This window comes from Helobdella robusta (genome assembly GCF_000326865.2).
Source record: "Helobdella robusta unplaced genomic scaffold HELROscaffold_3, whole genome shotgun sequence".
Lineage (NCBI taxonomy): Eukaryota > Metazoa > Annelida > Clitellata > Rhynchobdellida > Glossiphoniidae > Helobdella > Helobdella robusta.
Genome location: NW_008704501.1, coordinates 5027420 through 5043095, shown reverse-complemented (window position 1 = coordinate 5043095; position 15676 = coordinate 5027420). Strand labels below are relative to the sequence as shown.

The window sequence follows — 15676 nt, the reverse complement described above, 5'->3', positions numbered from 1 at the left end:
TCTGAAACACATATTTCTTTATTTAATTCTAATTTTTTAAATTCATACTTCAAGCACATTTCAAATCCTAACAATTGGGATAATGTTTTTAACACTATCTCTTACAATGGCATGAAATTGAATTAACACTTCAAATAATAACTGGAATAATATGCTAGCCAACAACATTTTAATTTTGAGTGTAATGTGAAGTTTAGTTTAGCAGTGTAATGTGAAGTTTAGAGTTAAAGGTTGACACATTTGTATTGCAAAAATATGTTGACATTTAATGCACGCGTCAACAACACAGTTTAAAAAAGCATGTATTTAAATGCAAATTTGCCTTCCTCCAGTAACAAATCCTTAACATTAAATGTAGGAAACGTTTGAAACGAATGTTTTGGTGTACGTCTGTGTGTGTTTTTGTGTGTGCCTATTTGTGTGTGTGTGTGTGTGTACGTGTAAGTGTGTGTCAAATTTTTGTAATGGAAATTACAGAATTGTTTGTAAATACGTTTTATAAAATCACAAATAAAAATATAAAATCTCAAAAACGTAGTTACTAACAACAGTGCGCTAATGAGTTATGATCTTCCTCATGCACCTCATCTGCCCTTCTGGGCGAACCTAATTAGGGTCTCTGTGGGCCCAACTGTCAACAGCCGATTTAAAGTAGCTTTTTAAAAATTTAGCTTGCACATATATTGGGAAATTACTTTTTAAAACTAAAACAAAAATGTCCGATAACCAAGTGGTATTTCTGGTTTTTCGCACTCCGTCAGAGTTGCCTAGATCGGCCTTGCCCTTTCTTCTAGAAAATAATCAAGGTCAAGTTCATGAGTCCGAGATGACAAAGAATTGAGATACAATGTTTGAAATTTGATTGATAAGAGAAGAGAGATATAAAATTTACTAACCACTTCATAAAAACTTGTTTATAAATAAAATGTTTGTTTTTAAATGTAATGGAAGTAATTATTCGTAGGGAGTTTTGTATGAAAGTTTAAACATGAAAAAATATTTTTTTGTATCGCTTTTACTGCATTTTATTTTCGCGAAATATAAACGTTATATCGAACATTGAGGTACAGTTTTTGAAATAAAAAATTAATAAAGAAATATTAATAAAACAATAAAAAATAAAAGAAATAATGTTGAACAAATTAGTCACTAATTTAGTCTATTCAATCAACATACAAGTATTTTTGCGAATGTATACGATAGTTTATAAATCTTTGATTATTTGGACTTTAATTTAGCAGTGAAAAACACCATCAGATTGAAACACCAACAAAAAAATGATGTAAATGTTGAGAAGAATGATGATAACAACGAGAATGAGGTGACCAACCATTCACTTGGGTCATCAACGGCGTCGGGATCGACCAGCTTTGACGACCTTGTGACAGTGGGGCTCGGAGTGGCCTTGCCCTTCAACGATGGGGAGGGCAGAACCGGAGGGGATAGTGAAAACAGAGGAAGAGGAAGCGATGATAATGGGGGTGATATTTGGGACGTTGTGGTCGGGTGTTTTTGTTGTTGGTGCTGTTGTTCTTTTTGCTTCTGTGGCTGTTGTGGTTGCGGAGGTTGTTGCTTTTGTTGCAGATGAAGCTGCGGTTGTTGAGAGATGGCGGGCGGAACAATTTCAGGTTCGCAAACGTTCATAACATGCAAACGGAAGTCTCAGTTGTGGTTTGTAAGTTGATTGTGAACATTATTCGAAAACTCATTCAAGTCCATCTTGATTGATCGATCGAAGTTAAATTGTTCATTGCATATTACGTATGTTGGAGAGTCTAACATTGTTTTTGCTAGTTGCAACAAGTGGGTGTGTGTTTATGTGTTTGTGCGTGTTTGTGTGTGTGTGTATAGCTTTGCTTTGTACAGTCGTAGTGTAGTCTAGAATGAATGAAAGTATTTCATAGAAGTTTGAAAAATTTCTAAACTGCTGCGCAGTTCATCCTTGATATTCTTGTGAGGACGATGATGGAGATGTTGATATTCATCACTTAATAAGGAGTCCTGGAATGAATGAGATGAATGCTGTTGTTGGTTTGTGTTGTCGACTGTGTTTTTGTTTGTATTGTTGTTTTGTGTTGTTGTTTGTGTTGTCGACTGTGCTGTTGTTTGTGTTGTTGTTTGTGTTGTTGACTGTGTTGTTGTTTGTGTTGTTGACTCTGTTGTTGTTTGTGTTGTTGTTTATGTTGTTGTTTGTGTTGTTGTTTGTGTTGTTGTTTGTGTTATTGTATTTTTCGTTGATGTGATCATTTTGAGGCTGCTGACATCTTTCTAGAGAGTCACATCTTGACAACAACATCAACAACAACACAAACAACAACAAAACAGTTGCCGGTGAAAGAATATTATTAAAATTTAAACTCCTTGCCAGTGTAAAACAACGAAGATGCCATTTAAAATGATTATGTTGACGAACATAATGACAGGTATAAATATAAATTTATAATAGAATAAATACATTAGAGCAATGATTGAAATGAAGATGATGTTATTGACCTTATGATGTCAAATTACTCTTAAGTTATTGTTTATTTTAAATGACAGATTGCATTTACTTTTAGAAGAAGATAGACCAGCAATGTGAAACGTTTTACTCGTTCTAAAAACATGAAAAAATTCATAAAGTTTTAGTTAGAAACGTATGAAACTTTTTGTCGTTTAAACATTCCAGACAATCTTTTTGTGCAAATATCTTTTCGGCTATTTATAGCAATTTTTGAAACTTTTCAATAAATTTAATTGAATTTTTTTGTAAAAAAAAACAGTTCAAACTTCACACATACCTATATTTACTCCATGTACATAAAGAGTACAGATATGTATTTTTTTTTAAATTAAACACCTATTTAAAACTCTTCAGACAATTTTTTTAACAAATACTTGAATTAGAAATTAGCGAAAATATTCTGAACAGCTGGCTTTTTGAAATGATACCCAACAATTTTTGTATAAAACTGCGGGTGAAAATTTGTTGTATCAAACTATATATATATATATACATCCATAACAACATCAACAAATCATTGTCTAATTTAATTTTAACAACAACAACAACAACAACAATAACAATAACAATAATAACAACTCACCATCAAAATCATCAAACATCAGCACTCTTCATAACATCATGATAACTTACCTTTTAATTTGGACGTTACGAGTGATACGATAGATGGATACATCCAACAAAATTCCATGTAATGTGATACTAACAAAAATGATACTGTTGATATGATATCAAATTTTTTTCTTATAATATTTCTCGCTCCGACGTTTGTCCATTCAATTTGTATTCAACTGGGTTTAAAACAAAAGGTTTTACTTTTTGAATTTTTACTAATCCAAACCTTCAAACAACATCAATAATATCAACAACAACAACAACAACCACAATTGCAGCAAAACTTCATAATTTGACAGATCTTCGCCGTATCAGAATAAGTTGGCTGGTTGTTTTGTAATCGAATACTCTTCCAGGTCAAACAGAAGCTGTCGAGAATTTTTTATGCAAACAATGGAAAGTTTTTTTTCATATACAATTTGAAAATTTTTGAAAATCTACATACAATAATACCAAAAAATATATTTAAAAGATATATAATTATTTTTAAAAAAACAAATTATTAAATTTTCTTTTTTCAGTTTTTTGTATTTTCTTGGTTGAATTATTGTTTTATTTTAAAAATATTTAGCGTAAATTATTATTTTATTATTATAACGGCAACCGTTGAAAAATTAATGATCATAGAAGAAAAAATTGACAAAATTCGAAAGGGCGGATCGTGTGTGCACCATTTCCATGCATATTTGCATGATCTTCTTCCATGCATGAATGTATGCGTGCATGTGTGTATGCATGCATGCGTGCATGTATGTATGCATGCATGCATGCGTGCATGTATGTATGTATGTATGTATGTATGTATGTATGTATGTATGTATGTATGTATGTATGTATGTATGTATGTATGTTAAAACCAAAACATGATGAGTGACACTGAACCGTCAAACATCAAGTAACAAATGGATTAACACTTTGATTTGTCGTTAATTGCACATGTCGGCATTCAGTTGGATATTTTCAAGCACACAGACACGCAGGAACCGCTGCAACAAGCACGAAATGTGGTTAGTTGCGAAAAACAGTTCCCCGCTGTCGCCTGATCTGACGCTGATCATTTTGCATATATCCTTAAGAAATTTAAGGGTGTTGGGGTCCATCGGGCCAAGAACCTCGATGCATATTGGCAAGAATTCCATCGAGGAGAGGGCGTTCCCATATTTTTTCATTTTCTCGTCCGCTGCCCTGGCCGCGGCCAAACCGCATTCTTTACTTGTCAGGTTTACGTATCGTTCGGCGAGGGTGCCAGGGACCGTAACATCCCACGCCAAACATCTGCCGGCTCTCCAAGGTATTAGTGTGCATCCGTCCGGGCGCCTACCATCATGCGCAGAAATGCCGGATGGTTCCTTGAGAACCGGGATTGAAGCCTTGGAGAAGAGCCGACAAATGTAATCGTTTAGTGCTGAGTGACGTAGTTGACGGCCCCCACCCAGGCGACAAACCAAACCGTGGTGCCCAAACTCGTCCGCCCCTGCGCCACATCGGCACGTGTATTTATTCTGAATGACCAGGCCAAGTCTGAAGCCAATGGAAAATCTCACAGACTCGTCGTCAAGCCTGGTGCCTACAGAGGTGTTAGGCCACGATCTCAACCACCCACAGCTGGCAACGCTGGACATGGCCAACAAACGAGCGGTGGAAAAGTCGTCGCCGCATGAAGACAACAAATTTTGAAAGATTTTTTTTATATTCTTCGTTCAAAATTTGGACGTGCGTACGGTCCCCCGAGGCGGACACTGGGGGAAGAATATCGCGGCAACGAAAAAACCGGTGGAGCAAGGAAGACTGTAGGTCGAGAGTGGCAGCGGCAGAAGAATTATAAACAACGGGAGCCAGCTGAACCACGCTAAGCAACCCCAGCCCACCAAATTGCACCGGCAGCTGAGCCTGGGACCAACCACTGTCGTTCACTTGAACATTGCAAATCGACGACAGGGCGGTGCGCAGGGCTCCGTCAAATTCACCCAATTTAGAAGGATCAATGTATTTAGATGTACGCAGGAAGTACATCAATTTGGGCAAACTGAGGGCATTGCAGATAATAGTCAAGGCATCATGGGCCGAAAGACAGGAAACACGACCCAGGGCGAATTTAAGCTCAGAGAGCTTTTGGTCAAAAAACTTTATTTGATAATCGCCCTCGACCAAGGGTGTGCCTAAAAAACTCAGCTCTAATGCACCAACTCTGGGTATTTCAGCCAGCGCATGTGGCACCTGAAATAAACTTTGGCAGTGAAGTTTGCATTTTTTAATGTTTAACTCTAAACCAATTGCAGCGGAGTTATGCTTCAAATATTCGTAGCTATCGGCCAGAGTTGGACCGTCCGAAGCTATGCTGATATCATCCAGATAAGCGCAAACGAAAGTGGACGAAGCTTTCTCTAAGAGTGGATGAAGAGTTAGTGCAAACAACAAAGGACCAAGGGGATCACCCTGCTGTACCCCCTCGGACGATTCTACAACCCAAGAGTGGTAGCCAAGGGAAGAGACTCCGCCATAGGCAGAATGGCAAAAATTATAGATATTGGGGCAAAAAAGTTTGACAGCCTCCAACATCGAGTCTCTTCTCAAGGCATTGAAGGCATTTTTAAAGTCCAGTTTCAGAAACCCCCATTGATCGGGGAGGTCGGTGACAAATCTTCGAACCGCATGAACAGCGGCCTCAGCGCCACCCTTAATCCCGACACCCAACTGAGTCGGGTAGAACTTGGTCTTAAGTTCGACCACGACCAGGGCCAAGGCACATTTGCCGGCCAACCTCCTCCAAACGTTCCCGACCGCAATCGGTCTGACCCCTCCGTCTTTCTTATTTAAAGCTATTAGCCGGCCTCCAAAAAAGTACCGGCGGACGGAGAGTGGGCAAGCTCCAGATAGGATCAAATTAATGAATTGGGTTAAGAAGTTCAGTGTGTCGTCAATTGGCAAGGGGCCTGAAAAAACATCCTTAAGGTGCTGGGGTTGTAGGCCATCCAGGCCTCCAGAAGAACCGTTTTTGAACAATTTAACGGCCCTCAGCACCTCGGCGGGAGAAACGCAACCAGCCGTTGGTGTCAATGCGGGAAAGACCCGCCTGTCCACCGGAATTTTTGGGTGGATGGAACATAATTTATCGAAGGTGGCCGGCGAGCTCTCCGTCAGGCCCTCCGGCGAACAGACAAGTCTGACAGCCGAGGACAGGTTTCCCTGTTCAATACAAGATGACACAGCGTTGATCCACCGATCGGGGTTGTGCTTTTGTGATTTGGCATTATTGAACCCATCAAAGCACAGTACCAGGGTTTCAAGACCAATAGTTGAATATTCGCTTGGACGCTTGTTGACCAGATTGCCCTGGTTGACCCGGCGAACCCCCCTGGAAGTCTTCTGTAAGACGTATGGGACAAAACAGTGGAGTCTAACCCAGTGAGCCGGGTCGCCAGGGTCATTACAAACAGCCGTCAGCAAGGCGTTCAGATCATGTGCGAACTTCTCCCTGCATGGCTTAGGGATATGGTCGTACACCGGTACACATTTAGCACGGCCGTCAGCTTGTCAAAAACACCAGAGTAATCCAGGCTGAGAGGATCACCGGAGACCGATGCGGCCGACGACCGTGTGGGCAACCCAGGCTTGGGATCGAGTGCGGCACTGAGAGGCGAAGCAGCCCTCGCGCCCGATGGATCAACTTTTTTCCGGGACCCCGAGCATTCCTGTTTTTTCACTTTACCACCGTGCCGACATAACTTCCCGTCTGGAGTGCTTCTATAGTGATTAAAGCAGACGGGGCACTGTTGTAACGTTGGAGCCATATGTGATTAAAAACAACCAAGAAACGAGGGAAAGGAAACAAACCAAGTGGGGTGGATGGATGAATGAATGGATGAACAAGCGAATGACCAAAGGAACGGGCCAGCGAACAAACGGATGAATGAGTGAATGATGGGGGAATGAATGAGTGAGGGAAAAAAAGAATGAATGAGTGAATAAATAAATGAATGAATAAACAACCGAACGAATGGATGAATGAATGAATACATGAATGAGTGACGGAATGAATGAACGAGCGAACGGATGAATGACTGAATTATCTTTAAATATTTAACCAGTGTTTCAACTTTTATTTATTTTTTTTTCCTTTTCTTTTTTTTTATTGATGAATGAATGAGTGAGTGAGCAAATGAGTGAATGAGTGAATACAAAAACCTAGGTAACAGTGTGGGAGGAGACAACTATTGCAGCAAACTTTGGCCCAATCTCTCCCTTATAGTTTATTTTTTTTTTACACAAATTTTAAAAATTGGTTTAGGAAATTTTTTTTTATAAATAAATTTTAATTTAAACTTTAAATTTTAATTTCAAAAGTAAATTAAAAATAAATGTCGGTAGAAGGTAAATAAGTTAAAATGTATTGAACTTTCCGATAATAATAAAAACAGCTCACACCTGGCGCAGGCCGGTGACCTGTAGCAGCTATGGGCTGTGAATAAATTATAATATTGATAAAAAAAAACAAAAAACGAGAAAATTGACCGAGGCAGGGCAGAAAAACGATAAAAAAATGACGGAAAAACAAACCCGGGACAAAATTACAGCCGATGACCCCAAAAATCATCTATAAAAACAATTTAAAATCTATGAATTTAGCAAAAATAGTCAGGAAATTAAAAAACAATCCAGTCGGCTTTGAATGTGAACAAACGATGTATGTATGTATGTATGTATGTATGTATGTATGTATGTATGTATGTATGTATGTATGTATGTATGTATGTATGTATGTATGTATGTATGTATGTATGTATGTATGTATGTATGTATGTATGTATGTATGTATGTATGTATGTATGTATGTATGTATGTATGTATGTATGTATGTATGTATGTATGTATGTATGTATGTATGTATGTATGTATGTATGTATGTATGTATGTATGTATGTATGTATGTATGTATGTATGTATGTATGTATGTATCCACTTAAATATATTGTTCATGTGTGTATGTATTTATGTTCATCTAATATATTTATATATTTAGAAATTATTATTAAATAGCTATACATACACTTCGTAAAACAATCAACATCATCCTTAAAACAAACTCGTTCACGCTCAAACTCTTCATAATGAAATGCGGCCAGTGGCCATCTCTGTTCAAAAATAAATTCTTGCTATACTAACTAATACTACTTTTAAAGTCTGAAAATGTTCTTTTTTATTTTTTCTCTCATACAGTTCAGAATGTGGCTCGTGTCTAGTTGGAAACTATGCTAGATGCAATAAAGTGTTCTTATCTCTGAAAAGATTTCTCCTTCTTAATAGTTGCGGATTGATTGAATTATTTGATGATTGTACGTTCGTGTTTTATCTGCCTGCTTTATTGGCTGATTTGTTAGATTGCAAAAAATAATAATTACAACAGAAATGAATGAATAAATTGTTTATTCTTTTTAATGTATATTTTTTTTATTGACGAAATATTAATTTGTTCGATTTGGGGAATGATTGAAGGATAAAATAATTTGATAAGTTGATAAAACAAGTTGATTGATTGGTTGAACTGCTTGGCTGATGGTTTGGTCAATTTGCTAAATTGGCCTGGTGGTCTAATAGTTAAAGATGTCAAGTCCTGATTTGCACTGACTGGATTCGATTGCTAAGATAATCCTGTATATTGTTTGTGGTTTTACGTATATTCGCGTTCGCTCTGTGTGGTGTATGTGTGTGTGGGTTTGTTTGTGTGTGTGCGTGCGTGCGTGTGTGTGTGTGTGTGTGTTGTATTGATACTTCTGAGAGCTAATTAAAAGAGAATAATGATCTTTAACCTTTGCTGGTTGCTTGGTCGGTTGATTGATTATTTGGTCAGTTTATCGGTTGTTTAACTGACTGGTTGGTTATTTGGTCAATCAGCCATTTTAGATTTATCTGTTTGTCAATAGTGACCGGATGATGTTGAGGTACTTACTGTATTGACAGCTTATAAAGCATTTTTATTAGGTTGCATCTTTGGCCGTCTCAACAAATCTATAAGACGCTGTTGATCGTGTTAATGCGATCATGACGATGATGGAAATAATAAAATAATAATAATAATTAATGATGATGATGATGAAAACAATAAAATTTTGTTGTTTTATATTAATTAATGATTAATTAATGAATAATTAATATTTATGATAATGATGTTATTTTTACATGTGATATTTATGTTGTGGCGGTTGTTGCATGTTTATTACTTGACAGACAGTGATAACATTCAATGTAAACTTGGAGTTGATGGTTCAATTTGTTGCTTAACTGATTATGGCAAAAATTATTATTATTACAAATTTTCTGTTATTGTTATTATTATTATTATTATTGACGTCATTATTATTTTAAATTTTCTTCTCCTAACTGATGCACGGCTGTTTAACTCGTAAACGAATTCCTCTCCCCAGAAAAAAACCGTTTGTTATCAACTTCGAAAGTTAAATTGACGATGATGCGATATGTTTGTTTCAGTTGTTATGTTACAGTCATCGTTTGGTTGTACATTCTTTTTTACTGTGGTTATTGTTGTGGCTGTTTTTGTTTTTGCATGATTTATTGTTATGTATCGCAAATGTTTTTGCTGCAGTTGATGTTTTGTCGCGTGATATATATGTTGTTGTTTGTTGAGCTGTTGTTCAAGTTTTGAAGCGTTGTTGTTGTTTCCATTTTGTTTTTTTGTGATGGTATGATGCGTTTCCGCTGCTAATATGACGTCATCATCAATTCAGCGTGAATTCTTCCTGCTGCTTTTGATGCATATAATGCAAATGTTCTTAAAGGAGAAAGTGAGGAGAACCTGGCGAGACGAGATGGCTGTGGAGGGCAGGGATGGGAAGAAAAGTATGGAAAATAATTTAATAACAACAAACAAAAGTAAGTTGAAGTAATTTATCATGATAATGATAATGACGGTGATGATGATGCTGACGTTGATGACGATGATGATGTTGATGATGATGATGATGACGATGATGATGACGATGATGTTGTTGTTGATGATGATGATTTTGATGTTGATGATGATGATGTTGATTGTGATGATGATGATGTCAGAGATAAAAAAATGTTGATGATTTGGTAACATAGAATAAGAAAAATTTTGCAACAATAAACAAAGTCGAACAAATACTTCAGCATCGGAACAGTTCAGACGAAAATACGTTTATTTATGGGCGCAAAAATTTTTAAACATTCCAAAAAAATCTTGCAACAGTTTTCTACCGGGAGTTGTTCAACCAAAGTGAAACTTTCGATTATTAATAAATGATCATTCGCTTCTCATAATAATTCCTAGAACGATTTCTAACAATCTAATCACTACAATTAATTAACTGGACTATATTTATATATTTATGTTAATAATATTTTACTTAATTAAACTTTAAATTCAAATTTAAATATTATCAATTTTCATCAATTAAGACACTAATAGATTTTTTTTCATGGTCTCTCAATTTTGAAAGAGCGTCTGATTGACTATGACGATGCTAATCTCAGCAAGCAACACAATATTTTTGTAGGTTATATCGTTACTATTGCAGTAACAACACCATTGTCCTCATCATTATCATCGTCCTCATCATCATCGTCTTTATCATCGTCATCATCACCTCTGATGGTACCTATGTGACAAAAAATTTCATTGCATTGTATGTGACACGCGAATAATAAAAATAAAAATAACAATAATAAAATTAGAGTAGTAATAATATGAAAAATAAATGTCTACACAGAGAAAACATAGACAACACATACAAACCACACGTAACAACATATACAATACAAAAACATTAACATTACAGAAATAATATAGCTACTTTTAAACCGCATGAAAATATTATAAACATATAAACAAATAAATAAACAACATAAACAAAACAAACTCACAACAGATAAAAAGCGAACGACAAACATACAAACACGTAAGCAACATACAAACAGCAAAAAATATTATACAAAAAAAAATTCGTATAAACAAGATGACATTAATGATTCGTATTGTATTTTTGATTGCCCCTTTCACGACAGACGCTGATGCGTGGAAGTCTAAATGTATTGTGATATTACATCTACCTACATGTGCATAATTTTTTTCATTTTTTTAAATATAAACCTGACAAAAACAGTATAAATCAAAATAGTAGCTAAGAGTAAATAATAGTAAGCTAATGAAGCCTTTATTTTAATTTACAACACGCAGTGAACTAGTAAGTCTGGCGACCAGAAAATATTTATGGTTTCAAGTAATGAAACGTTGAATTAACATCGTAAAACGGGGTACATATACTATTAATATATTTCCATACGTGTATGAATATATTTTTCGTTTGAATTGGGTAAAATTAGATTTGGGGTTTCTTAGCCATTCATGACACCGAATTAGTCGCATTATAAAACTTCAAAGTTCAAACTTCGACGAGTGATTTGTAAAAGTAAAAGATATGTAAGTAAAAAGATGCGAGAGATTTTGCATTTCAAATGAGAGAATAATTTCAGTATTTAATGTATAGTTATACAAATGAAATTAATAATTAATAGAACTAGAAGATACTAAGTAAGACATGATATATATTCTTCGAATGAGACAAACGCACGATAACACGTTCATTTAGAGTTTACATACGCAAACAAAGGCATTAATAGTGCACGAAAAAGTAAACAGATTGAATTGGCATTATTTTTCATATCAGTAAACAGTATGCAAACTGCGCCAACCCAACAATATTTGCATTCAACAGACACAAATTCTCATATCATCTGCATTTTTATGACACACTCACTACATCACTACAGTAAAAGTCCTCTAGAGCGGGACCCTAAAGAACGGACAGATAAGAGTAACGGACAGTATTGCTTGGCATGGAACCGTTTTGCATGTTAAATAGACCCTAAAGAACGGACATTTTAAAGGAACGAACTACGGACAGGGTTTTAAGTACAAATTAACTTTTATGTCTTAAAGAGCGGACAATTTATAACAAAAACACATGGAATATTTGATAAAACGCGCCATCTAATTTGAATATTTGTATTTATTTTATTCTATGGAATGCGCTGAAGAAACTTTGATAATCTTTGGTTATTTAAAAAAAATTATTTTCGCTCTTTGATTTTTTATCGTGGTCGTGTTGATAAACTGTTGTGTAATAATGGAGTCGACTCTGAAGAATTTGGTTGCGGAAAAACTCAAATTGCAAATATTCGTGAAAATAAAGAATTATGAACAATTTGAAGTCCAAGATGATGAAGAGGAAGAAGAAGCTCCAGTCCAAGAAGTTTCTAAAAAGATGGCATTCCTATTCGATACATATGGGCAATAGAGAATTGTTACAATTTTCTGAGAACATTGAAAATATTTTAGAAATTGAATTGTTAAAAACAAAATGTTTTAGCAAACAGACAACTATGAATGATTTTCTTCCATAACAATATTAAAAACGTGTTGTTTTATTTTAATTTTTTATGTAGTATATCAAAAAAGATTTTGATGTTGAGTCTTGAGAAGAGGACAGTTAAGATGAGAGGACAGTTCGGTCATTCCCCAATGGTGTCCTCTCTAGAGGACTTTTACTGTACTACATTCTTTATGTTACATGCATTATGTTCTAGCAGGCAAGCTACTTCAATAATACTTCAATTAAAATGTTGGTGTTGCAAGATTTTTTCTTAACCCAGCGATACGAAGGAAGGATCAACAGTAGTTAGTTATCTTTAGTTATCTTTATAGATTTATTGGCGTGTTTGTTTAATGATAGCTATGCAATGTGTTCCAACTTTCAATTCAAAATCTGTGTGTTGTGTATGTGTCAGAGCCATAAAACTGTACCTAGATCAACATTCGTTTGGATGTTTTGGCGTAAAGCACAAAATATAATTTTACTGATAAGATTTTTATGACTATCTTCAGGTTATTTAAGAAAATTTAAATTTCTAATTCGATCCATGTTATTATTTGAGTGCAAACCCTGGTACTTTATCGAACGAGACCACAGCGTGTCATTCATTTCATGTATTCATCTATTGCTTTTGGGATATTTATCCAGTTAAAATCCTATATTAAAAAATACATTTCAATCATTAAAAATAAAAATTTATATGCGCTCTGCTAATTTCGGTTCAATATCATTATAACGAACTTGAGACTTTCTGAAGAGATATTTATGGAGCCGAAATCACATAAGCATCAATTTGCTGATTAATAAGACTTGTGTACAGTCATATAGAAAATTTGGTTTTTATTGATTATTATTATTTTATTTGAGCCTTCGAGTCATTTCGTTATAAAATTAATATCTCTAAATCTTAAAATTGCAGAAATGATGTTTAAAGCTTATTTTTATAAGTCATTAATAAACATTGCCATGTTTTACTGTTTATTAAAAAATCGTAAAAATTTAAATTCTCGGCTTATTACAGCATGCATTGCATGTATTTCACTTCAATAAATAATGCTTCAACGCTTGGTGCTAATAATTTGAAATAATTTCTTTCTACTAGCTGAAAATGGTTGAAAGACTAGATTAACATTTAGATCAAGGCATGCGACGATCTTGATCTTTTCCAGCCTTACTCTGTAATTATACCTCACCCATTTTTTTGAGTGAAAAAATTTCCGGCAAGGAAATAAAATTAAAGCATATAGAACACCTAGTTCGCCATTTCTTGATAAGGTTTTGCTATAGGAGAGACAGTTGTAAACTTAATGTAAAACAAATCCATGACTTCGAGCAAATATGATGCATACGTATCCCTATATATAAAAAAAAATCTTCGAGACCGTTTTAAAGATCTCTGTTACAGTTTTAACAAAATCGCTGTCATGAATCATATTCAGACATATAATGTGAAATATTTATATTTTTAACGTTATGAATGACTTTATTTGGGACACCCAACCTGAAATTTTAAATGTCCAATGTGGTTTTGTAGAGGACTGTGGCACAAGAAACGCTATCTTTATGCTACGAACGATCAGTGAACGAGTGATTGAAATAAAGAAAGACTTGTTTATATGTTTTGTCGATTCTTCCAAAGCTTTCGATAGCGTGACACACATGGAGCTTATGGAAATATTGAAAAATTTGGACGTTGATGGATAAGTAACGAGAGTTATCAAAAACTTCTATGATCAACAATGTTCTGAAAAGATAAGGCACGAAAAAGGAGAAGAAGAAGAAATAATAGCAAGTGGCATAATTATATGCATATAATCTCGTTTAATTATTCTTAAAAATAAGATACTATATTCAAATAATCAAACAATCAATGTGTTCATTTGTAAAGTGTTTTTTCATTGGTGTTTCATTGTTAGGTTAGGTCATGAGATTTCTTATAAATTTTATAAGTGTTCTTCTAGAGTTTAAAGTCTGAAAAAGCTGAAGAAAACTTAGCGTAAGAGTGTTTTACAAGAATTTAAAAAATTAAAACCTTAAAATAGGGAAGTGCATAATTAATAATAATTAAGGTATAACATAAGGACATGAGATTTAACCTTGGTATATTCTTTTGCCAACACGATATAAAGCAAATTAAATACTATCACAGGATAGCCTACACCATCAAGCACAATATTTTTATAAATTCATATCAACCTAACTTATGAAAATTTTTTTAACCCTGTTTAGATACAACATCCTAAGTATATGGATACAGTATATATTTGTGTATTTGTGTATATCAAACTCTGTCAATCGCAGATAAAATAACAGCATGCAAGGTATGAAACGGTGAAAATAAAATATGAACATAAAAAGTTTAAGTTGCATTTAGTGGAGGTAAAATAAAATAATAGGAAAAAAATTATTGGTGGCAAGTGAAATGGAAAGTGTATTGGATCTATAATCTAAGTGTATATGACTACATCATAATTATATATATATAAAATATAACATATTCTATATATATATATATGATCATGATATAAAGCTGAAATACGACTAAATGATATTGTATCTATGATATATGATATCTTTACTCTAAGCTGTGTTCATACCACGTAAAAAGTAAACACCCACCGTGTGATGTTGTCTTAAATATTGAAATATTGAATTATAAATAATAATGGAATAATTTAATTATTAAAATAAAATAAACAGTTTTAATTATGATGATTATATTATTATTAGTATTTATAATTTAATTCAACATACGCTAGTCAATTAAATGGTGATGCTTATCTTTATTAATTTAATTTAATATTAATTAATTATTAATTTTTTCATTGGGTAATTTTTTTTTGTAATATGATGACTAACAATAACAAACACACTAACTGAGCTTTACTATTTCTATTACTAAATCAGATATTATGTAAAATAAGTGTCAGTAGGTTACTAGTACAAAACAAACTTCATACTAGCACTTCTTAAATTGTAATTACAATTAAAATACTTATACAGCTACAGAAGCTACACTCAACATCATCAAACACTGGATTTAATTTTATGATTATTAAGTTAGGAGCTAAGTGTTGTGTTAGGATAAGTATACTATATAGAGATTGACTATAAGATTAGAATTAGAATGTTAGATTTAGAGATAAAG

The 15676-nt window shown here is 34.1% G+C and overlaps 2 protein-coding genes across 2 annotated transcripts; one reads left to right on the top strand and one right to left on the bottom strand.

Annotated features, from left to right (window-relative positions):
* Window positions 1-715: 715 nt before the first annotated feature.
* HELRODRAFT_161497 (hypothetical protein) lies at window positions 716-2349 on the top strand (the record flags this gene model as incomplete). The annotated part of the gene is made up of 3 exons (XM_009021412.1): window positions 716-806; window positions 1239-1501; window positions 2326-2349. The coding sequence occupies 3 exons, from the start codon at window positions 716-718 to the stop codon at window positions 2347-2349; spliced, it is 378 nt and encodes a 125-aa protein (XP_009019660.1).
* A 1695-nt stretch (window positions 2350-4044) lies between these two features.
* Window positions 4045-6909, bottom strand: HELRODRAFT_161496 (hypothetical protein; the record flags this gene model as incomplete). Its single annotated transcript, XM_009021411.1, has 3 exons — window positions 4045-4435; window positions 5964-6648; window positions 6750-6909. The coding sequence occupies 3 exons, from the start codon at window positions 6907-6909 to the stop codon at window positions 4045-4047; spliced, it is 1236 nt and encodes a 411-aa protein (XP_009019659.1).
* Window positions 6910-15676: the final 8767 nt, after the last annotated feature.